At 38.6% G+C, this 12500-nt stretch overlaps 2 protein-coding genes across 2 annotated transcripts in view; one reads left to right on the forward strand and one right to left on the reverse strand.

Annotated features, from left to right (window-relative positions):
- Positions 1–596, reverse strand: part of LOC138043430 (protein N-lysine methyltransferase METTL21A-like) — a 781-nt gene extending 185 nt beyond the window's left edge. Inside the window, exon 1 of the mRNA XM_068889692.1 lies at positions 1–596. This exon is cut by the window's left edge and continues 185 nt beyond it. Coding sequence (XP_068745793.1) covers positions 1–590 — 590 coding nt within the window. The 5' untranslated portion in view covers positions 591–596.
- Positions 597–650: 54 nt separating this feature from the next.
- LOC138043431 (ras-related protein Rab-24-like) overlaps positions 651–12500 on the forward strand; it is a 19374-nt gene continuing 7524 nt past the window's right edge. Inside the window, exons 1-6 of the mRNA XM_068889693.1 lie at positions 651–912; positions 3881–3949; positions 4547–4625; positions 5814–5881; positions 7676–7775; positions 11520–11570. Of these exons, the coding sequence (XP_068745794.1) occupies positions 796–912; positions 3881–3949; positions 4547–4625; positions 5814–5881; positions 7676–7775; positions 11520–11570 (484 nt within the window). The 5' untranslated portion in view covers positions 651–795. The remainder of the gene's footprint in view (positions 913–3880; positions 3950–4546; positions 4626–5813; positions 5882–7675; positions 7776–11519; positions 11571–12500) is intronic.

A 12500-nucleotide genomic window follows, 5' to 3' on the forward strand; every position in this document is an offset into this window, starting at 1 on the left:
AATTCTCTCAGAGTTTTCAGTAAATCGTTGAATGTATCCTCAATGTAAACAATATCAGCCCCCAACACATAATCAAAAGGAGGTGTGAAGGATGAGACGTTCTGCCCCCATTCAAGCTCCTTGATTTCAACCAAGTTTTGTCTTTCACCGAGATTCCCTTCCACGTTCATTCTCGTGACGTTTAGCGCCATTTTGCGGTCAGTAATTGTCACATGGCCACCAAGTAAGCTGGCCACGATACCAGCAAACCCTGTCCCGGCTCCAAGTTCAATTACCTTTTTATCTCGCAGTTGAACGGCTATCTTCTCAAGATACCGACCAAGAACGATTGCTGCATCCCAAATAACCGCTGCAACACCAACGTCGTTCCAGTTCTGAAATACAGTAAGCGTTCTCCCGGCAAACTGAAAGGTTCTTTCCTTTGCATGGAACGGACTCAAAATGATCGAAGACGGATCGTATGGAACGATAGCCATTTTTGACACATTTGTTGGATACGATGAGTTAAAAAGAAAAAACAACAAAACAAAGATAATTTCAAACAAATATGTGGTCCAAGATTTAACAAAGATGCACTGAAATCCACGCATATCTGCGACAAATAATTGCCAGGCGTTCTACCACTCTAGTTTCTAGTCTTTCTCCTACATAGTTTCGTCGGAGTGTGTGATGTGACGGATTTGCTTGCAGAGGCAAACTGTGTGTTTCTGGCGTTTTCACCGAAGTAAATCTTTGCCAGAAGCAGCTAAGGCACGTGTGATGCAGGTTCAGTACTTAAAACTTTCATCACCATAAATGGGGTCGAAGGTGGACGCAAAGGTTGTTCTTCTCGGAAAGGAATACAGTGGAAAGACCAGTTTAGTGGAAAGATATTTACACGAAAGATTTAACGAAAATGTCCCTTACCAAAATGTGAGTTGCTCCATTCATATTCAGTTTTGTTGTTCCTTATGTCATAATGAGAAGGACCGAAGTTAACGTGGTCTCTGAAACAACAGTTGATTTAATTTCCTTTATTTTCGTTAATTTTAATTAATGGGGACCGCATGCCATTAATGAACCGATGAGTTCCAGGATGTCATGCAACGCTCCCCGAACAAAAAAAAAAGCTGCTCACATTGGAAGCACATTTCTTTCCCATTGTTTTGATGGTCTATAATAATAATAATAATAATAATAATAATAATAATAATAATAATAATAATAATAATAATTATTATTATTATTATTATTATTATTATTATTATTATTATTATTATTGTTATTATTTGGATTGAAATGCCACAAAAATTCCGACCGCCCAAGAGAGAGTATTTACCCGATATATTCAGCAGCAATATTACCCATAATTTTGCAACAGTATACAGTACTGGAAAGTATTTGTGTATTTGCCTGGTTTCTGGGTGTAGATCAAATCTGTGCTTTGACCTAGGCAAAACTTCATCTACCATAAAAGAAAGCCTTGCTATTACCTAGGTTTTTTTACAGATGCAGTCAGATTTTGACTAGACATTTGTTTGCTTTGGTTTCAGCTCTGTTTTCATGCATTGCGGCAGTTGAGAATACGTGAAATTAATAAAAGCGCATGTACAGGAAGACTTGATTTTGAAGTCAATATAAATATCGAATAATATGATTATATTTACATTCTTTCATGCTCTCAGTTCTCCACTTATACTTGCGATTATGGTCAGCGTAAGTGGTCACTTTGAAACATACAACATACCTGCATATTTGTGATGATCGAGCTCATTGATGAAACAAGAGGTATTATTGATCGAGTCGCATGATACAGTTCCAGAAAATGGAACTGTAGCTGTGATTGGCTCAATCCGAGAAAGAAATGTGTTTCCAATGTGAGCAGCCATTCCTTTTGGGGAAGCGTTGCGTGACATCCCGAAAGACGGTTGTAAAGGAGACTATCATTACATAGCCCTGGGCAGATGGATACAAATATTTAATTGGACTGAACAGCCTATAAATGGCAAAATACTGATGTGAAATGAAACTCCCAGATTCCGACAAGTTCCATCACAGGCGCCCCAAGCTCAGTGTGAGGGAAGCCAACAAGAATATAAGAATTTGTATGGGAATCCCGATAAAAGACCTGAGCAGATAAATTTTACAAAAAAATTCTCAATGAAAAGCCTAACCTTATTGCCATTTTGGCTGGCTTCCTTTCTGTGTGTTTTTTTCTCCAGATTCAACGCAAATTGAGCCATTATCAGTTTCTCTGGTGTCTACGGTTATAATAAAATGCCAAGGCTGAAAACTGAATTCTCAGGAGCCCACCAAATGGAGTCAAATGTTCCTGGATAAAATTTTCCCACTGTTACAATTCCACCATAGAATTCAAGGGCAAAGGTTTTTCTTTCATTTCAATCTGCTAGCCGGACAATTGAAGCCTTGCCAGCAACGTCAGGTGGCTGTTAGAGTCCCAAACAAAAGGATGAAATGACTGAAAGGTCCTTGTACACTTTGAACACAACATGGCGACCGTTGAGTTCGGTTTGGTAACGTCGTCAGGGACAATAGACAAAGACTTGTTACCAAGACAAAAACAAAGACTTGTTAACCAAACCGAACTCAACAGTCGCCGTGTTGGGTTCATACTGTAAGCTTGAATAGCGACGTGGTGTGTGATTGTTGAAATATACCACAATCTCTGTCAACATGGAATTGCAAACTTTTTCGGGCCTTCGTGTTTTTAGCAAGTTTTACAAAATATGTGAGTCAGCGAGGCATGCATTAAAAAGGAAAACATTAAGACTTACCTGAAAGCTACCAGTTGTGAATAAGTGTTTTGTCTCTTGCTCTATTTCTCTCAACCTTACAGTGTTCTCCATTGAAATTTTCTCTTCTCCTTCCTTGGCTTCTCTCGAGGGTTTCCTTGCTTAAATTACACAAATTGTGTCACCTCTTCTCTCCTACTCTTTCCTGTTCTTTATCCTGTTGCTCATCACTAATATGACTTCCTGCTGGAAAAACACGGGTTGCCAAATGCAACACTGCCACGAAATTTCCTGCCAAGGAAACTTTCCTGAACACTCCCGTCCCCAGAGGCTGTCTTGCCTCCCCTTCTTCACCCCGACAACCCATGGTGCTCTGCTGGCGTATTTTGCACGCCTGAGCTCAGGTACTATAATAATTATTGTTGACAACCGAGGAACTGATAATGGCTCAATTTGCGTCGAATCTGAAAAAAAACACACAGGAAGGAAGCGATCCACAATGGCAATAAATTAGGCTTTTTCATTGAGTATTTTTTAGTAAAATGTTATCTTTTCAGGTCTTTTATCAGGATTCCCATACAAATCCTTATATTTTTGTTGGCTTTCCTTACACTGAGTTTGGGGGGGCTGTGGTTCCATCCAGACCTTTAAAAAAAGCCCTCCATGGGGTTGGTGCAGATAAAATTGGAATCACCCAATTCACAATGGCAAAACAGGATAAAACAATGACAATAAGATACTGTAATGTCCCCTGCTAGAAGAGGATCTTTTCTTTTTGCTTTCACTGGGCTGACGAGTCTGGGAAAAGAGACCTCTGCCGTGGGTCGAAACTCGCTCTGATCCAACCGCCGTCCACAACCTTGGACGGCACTCTTCAAACTGCATGCCACCATGATATGTTTACTGACTGTGACTTAAGCCCACTGTCTCCAGCGCATTCCTTTACAGTAATTCCGCTGTTGTTAAGTGACCCCAAACAACATGAAGAATCACGTGAGGATTTGGTCGCTAAGTAACTGCCACGCATGCTCGGCAAAGTGATTTTCTCTCATTCGATGGTTTAACACTCGCAGACATTTTACTCATTGCCTGCACGTATTATTTGTTTAACCATCAAATAAGATTTTTTTATTTTGTTTTGTTTTCAGACAATTGGAGCAGCATTTGGTGCAAAGAAAATCACTGTGGGTAACAAATGTGTGACCCTGGGGATATGGGTGAGTTCATTTATTTTACGACTAATATTATTTATTTACAAAAATATGCAAATTTGACAGGATTGAGTGGCAATCCTGGCCTCAATTGATAATTCAAAGGATGGATGGTGCTATGGGCCGGAAGTCGCTATCTCAGCTACAAACATACTGCGCGTGTACATGTAAAGGGTATGCGTGTGCCATGTTAGTTGGAGATGGGGATGAGGTTGTTTTTGTGTGTCTGAGTGTGTGTGGTGTACATGTGAGTTGTAATTTTTAGGTTAGGGGATGGGACTGTAAGGGTGTAGTAGTATATGGTATAGTCTGTAGTTTCTCTTCTTGTATGTAATGATGTATTATTTTTTTCAATGGAGAAATTTAAAAAAATTACCAAAAATTACAAAAATAAATCAATCCCTATCCAGTGGATTTAGTAAGTTGGTTTTGATGGTGCTTTTTTGCTGGATGGTGCTGCCCTTCTCCTGAAAACAAAAACAAAAAACAAAAACAAAAAACAAAGAGAGAATAAGAAAAGAAGGCTACATGTTTAGCTACATGTAAAATTATTAACATTTATGACTGTCTTTTTTATCATTCTTTTCACGTTTCATTTTATAGGACACGGCTGGCTCTGAAAGATATGAAGCAATGAGTCGAATTTACTATCGTGGAGCAAAAGCAGCAGTTTTATGTTATGGTAAGGAGAGATTCTGAGGATAACATTCAAGGGTACCTTAGTTTTTTTCTAAAGGTGACTTAATAATTAACCATAGCGGCGGAAATCAGAACATTGTATACATGTATTCCTTGTATTTTGAATTGTACAACACTGTGCTTTTGCTATGTTTTTTATTGTGACATGAAGATATCATGGTGAAGGTCCGAGAACAATCACAATACAAGTCTGAACATATCATTTTGTCTGTTGATTGATGTTGATATGATATTGAATAAGCAAGGTCCATACTGATTTCCCTTGCCTCAAATTCAATTATTGTTTTGTTGTGCACTGTTTGAGAAAATCAAGTTAAAAAATGTAAGTATGGTCACGTGGAACCCAGATTTTTTTCTATTCAAGCATGACAAAGTGTACAAAGTATAATATGAAATCAGTCTTGGGTCCCTTGGCCAAAATGCTGTAGCTAAAACAGTAACGTCCTCAGATTAGCCAATAATTATTGTTAGCTGGTAGGTTATAACATTATGATGGTTGTTTAAATTCACAGAACGAGGGTTAAGCAACTGGGATGGAAGGGGGAGAGGGGGAGGGTGCTAAATTTGTGTTGTGGATCAAAAATAACCTGACTGTGCCATGTACGGAGATCAAGATCAATTGAATAATGATATTATTAAGCCTGTCCTCGAAAAGAAGTTAAGAGCATTAAGCATGTTAACCTGCAAGCTTAAGTATTCAAGTGAGCTACGATCCTCGCAGTTATGAAAGCATTTTTAGCAATTACCGGTATTGTGTAGAGAAGCGTAAAAAACTCAGGCCTTCAACGGGGTGACCTTGCGATGCCCATGCGACACTCTAACCAGCTGAGCTATGGAGCCACTGATGTTGAGAGTGGGTCATTTCTTCAAATGCTCTCGTGATGAATGAATCAATGAATGAAATTATACAATGAAACGAATTAGTCTATCACACCAGCATTTTTTCAGGCTTCTCTATGCAATTGCTAAAATTGTGTTCATAACTGCGAGGATCAAAGCTCACTTGATTTCATTTCCACAATTCAATATAATGATCCATTTCAGATATATCATTTTGTTCATTGAATTTTAAGTATGTTAACCTATGCAAGTGTTTCTTTGTGAGGATTTGAGGAGAGCTTCACATTCTGTGATTTCTTGCTGGTTTATGAACTTGTAAATTCTTTTTCAGATCTAACTGACAAGTCCAGTTTTGAACGAGCAAAGTTTTGGGTTAATGAGTTGAAGACGTATGAAGATGTTAGTATTAAATTTATGTAAGGGACCATGCAGTCAGTGATTTAAGATGATGCAGAATATCTTGTAGAGTGGAGAGAAAATTTGTTGACCCAGCCCCTTCATGCACCAGCAGACCCCACACCTATTTTCGCTTAGTTCATCCACCCACCGGCAAGCCTGCTTTCTTGGTTGTCCATACAATCCACAAGTTCATCATTCATTCTGACACAAGCGTCTTTCATTAGTACATCTACTTGTACGTGGATTTTGATGGGTCTCCCCTCCTGGCTACCCCTACGACCATTGAGAGGGTTTCCACAGCAAAACCTGGTTGGTAGAAAGTTTGGGATGACATACTTATAATAATTATTAGTAGTGACCTGTCCCTTGAAAACTAACTTATGCTTTTCAAGTCTGAATGTGGTACAGAAATAAGCATAAATAGTAATACAAGGCTTATTTAGTAATAACAGATATTACCAATAATAACGTTAAATTTAGACTAATGTTCAGGCCACCTTTATCTGCAGAATCTACAGTAATTTTTTCAATTAATTTACAAGTTTTTGCTGAGATCTAATGTTACGTGTCCAAAGGAAATTAATCCTTTTTGATGCAGCTGGGGATTGAGGGGTTTGGAGTAGAGTCTTGTAAAACTGTGCATGGCATTTACTAGTTGTTTTTGAGCATAGAATTTTTAAATAAGAGAAAGAGTCCTCAAAACGCAGTCAAGGTAACTTGTAGGCAAAATGTAAAGTGATCTTTTGTATTGAATTGCTTGTATTTTATCTTATCAAACATGAAATTTTATGGAACAACTGCAATCTTTTAATTGAAAAGAAGTCCATTTTCTACAGAAATTGCTTTGCCAAAGGTATTTTGCATGTCCATCATTAAATGATTTTATTATTAAACGAATGCAGTAGTTTCTACAATCTAGCTGATTTTCAAGCAATTTATAACCTGAATGTGCCATTTACAGTACCTTCTTCTGTGGTCTTGGTGCCATTCCTAGTGTGTGGAAAAACAAAATAAAATAGCACTCCAGAATTGACAATGTCATACAAAATTGTAACACTATTTTACAACAGACTCAAAATACTCTATCATTTCAAAAAGCTCTTTCATGCCACCAACCACCCAATGTAAGATACTCATACATGGCTTTACCGAGAACAATGTTTATTCATTTAGGTTTCCTATTACCTTTTATGATTACAAAAGAAGTCAAAATCATAATGTTTCAATATGAAATCATACACAACATACTACCTACCCAAAATAATGAGTTTATACTGTGAGGGTTTTTCAGAAAGCAATTGTTGTCTTCAGATATATAAAAACAAAACACAAACCTTATAACCACGGCAGCAGTATGAAATGCTATCCTTAAAACAAAGTAAAATACTATGCGGCTTCTTTGATAATACATTGCATTGGCATGCTCTGAACCAGTCAATTATTGCATTGGCAAAATACCACATCCACTGCACAAATGGTCGCCATGATAATGGTCTTCCAAATCTTAATATTCTTGACAAGAAATTGCAGTTGCAAAAAAAAATGTTTTCAAAATTTTCAGCAAACATGGGCTTGTCTTTTGTTATGTCTCAACGCAATGCTCCAATGTGGGTCAAATGTAATTATAATGTAAGTAGGAAATGGCATCATAAGCAAGATTATGTTACAGTGTAAGTTTAACTGTTTGTAAGTAATGTTAGTATTGTTTGTATTGCAAGTATTGTTTAGAAAATAAAGTAAAATTATTAATTGAAAAATAAATAAATAAATACATGATATTTTGTATCTTGACAGAATTGTAAGATATACCTTTGCGGCACCAAGTATGACTTAGTCCAAGGAGACAAAAAATTGCGTCAAGTTGACTATCACACGACAACAGATTATGCAGATGGTATGTAGTATCTGGCCTGACATAAATCGAATTATCATTGAAATAACATCTTGCTCCATTATGAATGATTTAAAAATGAAAATAATAATAATAATAATAATAATAATTAGTATCTGAACAGAAAGATTGACTTGAGCCCCAGGTGCATGGTTTGCACCTGGCTGATGCACTAAAAGAACTCCAGCAAAGACTGTGAGAGTATAGATGATGATAATAATAATAATAATAATGATAAATTCTTGACTTTCTGTTAACAGAACAACCTGTGAGGAGATGGTATTCAAACTCTGCAGTCATAAGCACTGCTAAGCCTTGGCCCTGAACCTGGGGCATAGAGATGAAGTGTCTTCTGTAGGATTAACCCTAACCCAATGACTGCAGAGTTCTGCATTCCTCCCAACACAGCCACCAGACACCACACCCAAACAGCCAACCACCAATGGTAGTTGGTGATTTTCTCATTCTCTTTAATATAGTCACCATGTTCCTATCCCAAGGCAATGAGAAAATCGACAAAAATCCACTCCTGAGCTGCTCAATCCACCACAGTAACATCTGGATTGTTATTTTTCACCTTCTTTGCTGTCTCGATGCTCCTATCTGACCACATCTCCGTATTCCCATCCTCAGACACCCTCACCTCATTTGGAACCTCCTCATACCACACATCAACACACTATGTATACTTCCGACAAAGTTCCCAGAGCACCCTCAAACTTATGCGATAATGCCACTTCCGATAGTCTCCCTCTGCACCAAACCAGTATAGATCGTTTTCACGTGAGGTCATCATTTTCTAAAATCCAAAACTAAAGAGCCACGAAAGTTTTTATCCTCATCAGGCATAAGAGGCGGTAAATGTGTATCCACTTGCAATTTTAAAGCTCAATAGCGTGCTTCGTTTGGATACCAGAGCATTTTGATTTTCTGAGTTATAGCGGTGCGTGACTCGAGGCGACGATCAAGTTTATTGCGAAATATATATTTATTTCATGGTTTTGAGCCTTTTTAGAATTTAAAGCATTAGGAAAAGTGCTTAAGTAAATAGCTGTCTGTTCAGTACAGATGATCACTCGCCTAGATAGCCAAAGTAAGTAACAGATGTTGACACTATTTTCCGGCCGCCATATTGGTGCACAGATGTGCACCAACATGGCGTTTTCATACTGGGCTCTGTAAATTTCTGCGAAACATTTCGACGAATATCTGAAGTTTGGGTAAACGCACGGGCCTAAAACTTGGAGAAGTATCTTCTTCATTTATCTTCTACAACATCACGAATTCTTGACTTTTTCCACTGGATGGTTTTCGATTTATTTTTTATTGCGTGACAGTGAAAACGATCTATTACCACTTGCCACATGCCCAAGCGACTCCACCACTGTACCACACACTCTACACTTTGATTTGCATCCTCCTTCTCAATTGCGACTCGAAAAAACTTTTTTCACAAAGGCTGCTCCTGAGCATTGAAAACATACCCCTCTATGTTCTTCCCAAACTACTCAGCTCCAAGCCACTGCCACAACCTCTCATCAGCCTCTCTATTACATCCCTTATAAACTACTCATGTAACCTCTTCTCCCAAAAATGTCTCCTTCCTTGCCTTCACCCCTTGCTTCTTGTGCTCACTTTTGTTTCCTCCCACCTGCAATGTCTCTCCAGCAACCTTCAAGATCCACTCATCACTCACCACTCACCTTTGCACATCCAAACAGGCCAGGTTCTTCACACAATCATACACACTGATCAATCCCCTCCTGCCAACTTTTCTCTTAGAGTACCTCGCTACACTCCCCTTCTTGTGGAACGCCCCAAACATTGTCAACCTCCTCCTTACCTTCACATCAGTTTCCCTGAGTTCCCGACCACTCCAATCCGAAATCCCTGGACTGTACCTCATCGCACCTATAGCCCATGAATTTATTGCGCTCCTCAAATTCTCCTGCATGACCTTCTCCTTCATCTCCTGCACAATAGACCATATTCATAAATTATTCTTTTGTCTTTGTTCCAGTTATCCTCTCTATCCTCACTTTGGAGCAAAAGTTCTTTTTAATTTTGGTCATGCTAACGAAGCTAGTGAGGATGATTAGCATAAAGACAAAAGAAGGGAGTCACAGTGGTTATTTAAGTGGTCATCAACTTCCCTGTTGACCACCTTATCTTCCTTCTCTCCACCTTCTTCAACCTTGAAATCTATCTCACTCTCAGACATCTTCTGACTCTGTAACAACAACATTGGCACCAGACACATGTACCTCCTCACTGTCAGCATCAAATCCCACAAACTCTTCCTCATCATTACTTTCTCCAAACAACTCATTCCCCTTAGCTTCACTGATCATCCACCCTCTCCTGATCTTTACAATCCTTCTTTCCAGTCTTATCCCTTATCTTGCCAGTCTCATCTCTCTCTATCTTGGTCAGCAGATTACCCAGCTCAATGCACTTCAACTGTGAGATCAAACTGGGGTTCTTCCCACACACTCAAGCATTTCTCATCCCACAAAGCCTTCACCTTCTTGACATACCCTCACATCTTCTGCCCACCACTCCTGACCAAACACTCCCAAAACACTTTCCTCTCCTAATGCATCCACTTAGACTTGTTCTTCCTTCTCTTCCCAGACTTTCTGCCTTTCCCAATCACACCAAGAACCTTGTCAGCTTTCCCTGTCAAACCTTCACAGCCATTGTTCCCTCCCTCCGCACTATGACCAAAACATTCAATCCCTCGATTCGCTCTGACGAAGAGCTAACGCTCGAAACGTCAGCTTTTAGAATCTCGGTACGGTGGTCAATTTAAATGATCAACTCCGTTGATAAACCAAATTTTTGTATTCAATGACACTAGCCTGATGCCTCGATATAGCATTTAAAAAAGCTCTGACTTTCCTTTTCAGTATGGTTGAAAGCAGCCCCTCCCCTCTGGAACCTAGCCTCTTCTGACAGCACGTGCTCATGCTGGGAAAGTCTTGAGAAAGACTTTTTGAGGTTGTTTACCATTTACAACCAGAAACCGGTTGGGACAAGGTTTGTTCAAATGGTAAGCAAAAAACTCCCGAATGGGAAATTTAGTTGGGATAGGCGTGTACCATTTGCAAAATTCGTTCACGTTTACCGAGAGAGTCTGGAGGGAGGCAAAATCATGGAGGAATGCAAATGGTAAACACGTTTCCCGTTTGGAAATTCCGTTTGGGAATTTTGGATTACCTTTCGAGAAATTCCGTTTTCTCCGGAAATTTTCCGTTTGGGGAGACCAAAATAGGCTTACCATTTACATTCCAACCGAAATTTCCGAATTTTTTTGGTAAATGGTAAACAACCTAAGTCACTTTCTGGACTGATGTTTTTCCATTTTCCTTTTTCCAACATACTGGAAAGTTTGACATTTATTTTATTTTAACTCATAGAATCCTAGGAGTCCGAAGGAGACTTAAAATTTTTAATACTCTTTCTAATGCCAGATGATTTTACTTGTCAAGGGGTGGTTCAGGAGTAAATGGTTTGAAAACAAGGAGTTGAGTTCTTAGAGGACAGTGTTGCAAACAGTGTCGCATTTTTTTTTCAACTTACTCAAAACATAACATTTCAAGTGTGCATTTAGCTTACTGTTTAGCTTACTTTTCCTGCGAAGAAACTGATGTTTTTGATCTAGTTATCATCATCTTATCCTCTTGTGCATCATTTTTGTTTCAACTTTGCAATGTTATTGACATCACATTACATTTTTGTCTTAAGAAATAAATGCCAAGGTATTTGAAACCTCAAGCAAAACTGGCCATAATGTTGGTGAGTTTTAAAAGTACTCAAATTCAAGGATAGTGGTGGATGTGAGGATGTTAGGAAAGTCTTGTAAAGATGAATCTTGTGTTGAACAAAATAACCTGTGTTTTTGTTTAAAATGTACATTGATTGAGTGTTGTGAAGCAATACCAGCATTTATTGTTCAACTTTGTGAATGTCATGAGAACTGCTTGCATTATTTTATTCGTATATGATTAGTTCCTGAACATTTTTACCAAATGGCTGCTAGGCCTAAATTTTTTTAACACTGGATAACATCGGATGACATTATTTAGTGGATAGTATCTTCCCCCATTGCAACTTGCAGTGTGACCCTTTGATCTACGCAACTACGTCAATAACTATTATGGTAACTATGACAGTGAAAAACTGTCTTTTTTTTAAACTTCATACTTTGTTTCTTTATGCCTTTACACATTCAAATAATTTAGTAAAAGGTGCAAATTAAGGACGTTCGCGCCCACTGCTACTACGCATTTTTTCGCGCATGTCACGCACACGTCATGCATCGCAGACCACGAAGGTGAACGAACATGGCATCGAGCCAGTGTTTGATCCTCGCTCGGGCAAAGGGTTGCTTGGGCTCTCTTGAATGCTCGGTGACCCCCATTTTGCTTTCCGTAGATCACTTCCTTTCCTGATTTTGTCCATTTTAACAAAAAACAAAAAAAATTTGTACGTGAGAAGTTAGAAATATTTTGCCCTTTATGCTCTCGTGCGACCGACGTTTTCTTTCCTAGGCTAATATGTATGTTTTTCAAGGTCTATTTCACCTCAGAAAAAGACAGCTGCAATAGTTTATTTAGTTATATTAGTTGTGTTGAATTGAGTACGTTTACCTGATCTAAATTTCACTAATGTAACTTTTTTTTATTGCTGACAGTTGTAAGCTAACATCGTCTTAAAAATAACGCA

This window comes from Montipora capricornis, chromosome 3, assembly GCF_036669925.1.
Source record: "Montipora capricornis isolate CH-2021 chromosome 3, ASM3666992v2, whole genome shotgun sequence".
NCBI classification, from domain to species: Eukaryota; Metazoa; Cnidaria; class Anthozoa; order Scleractinia; family Acroporidae; genus Montipora; species Montipora capricornis.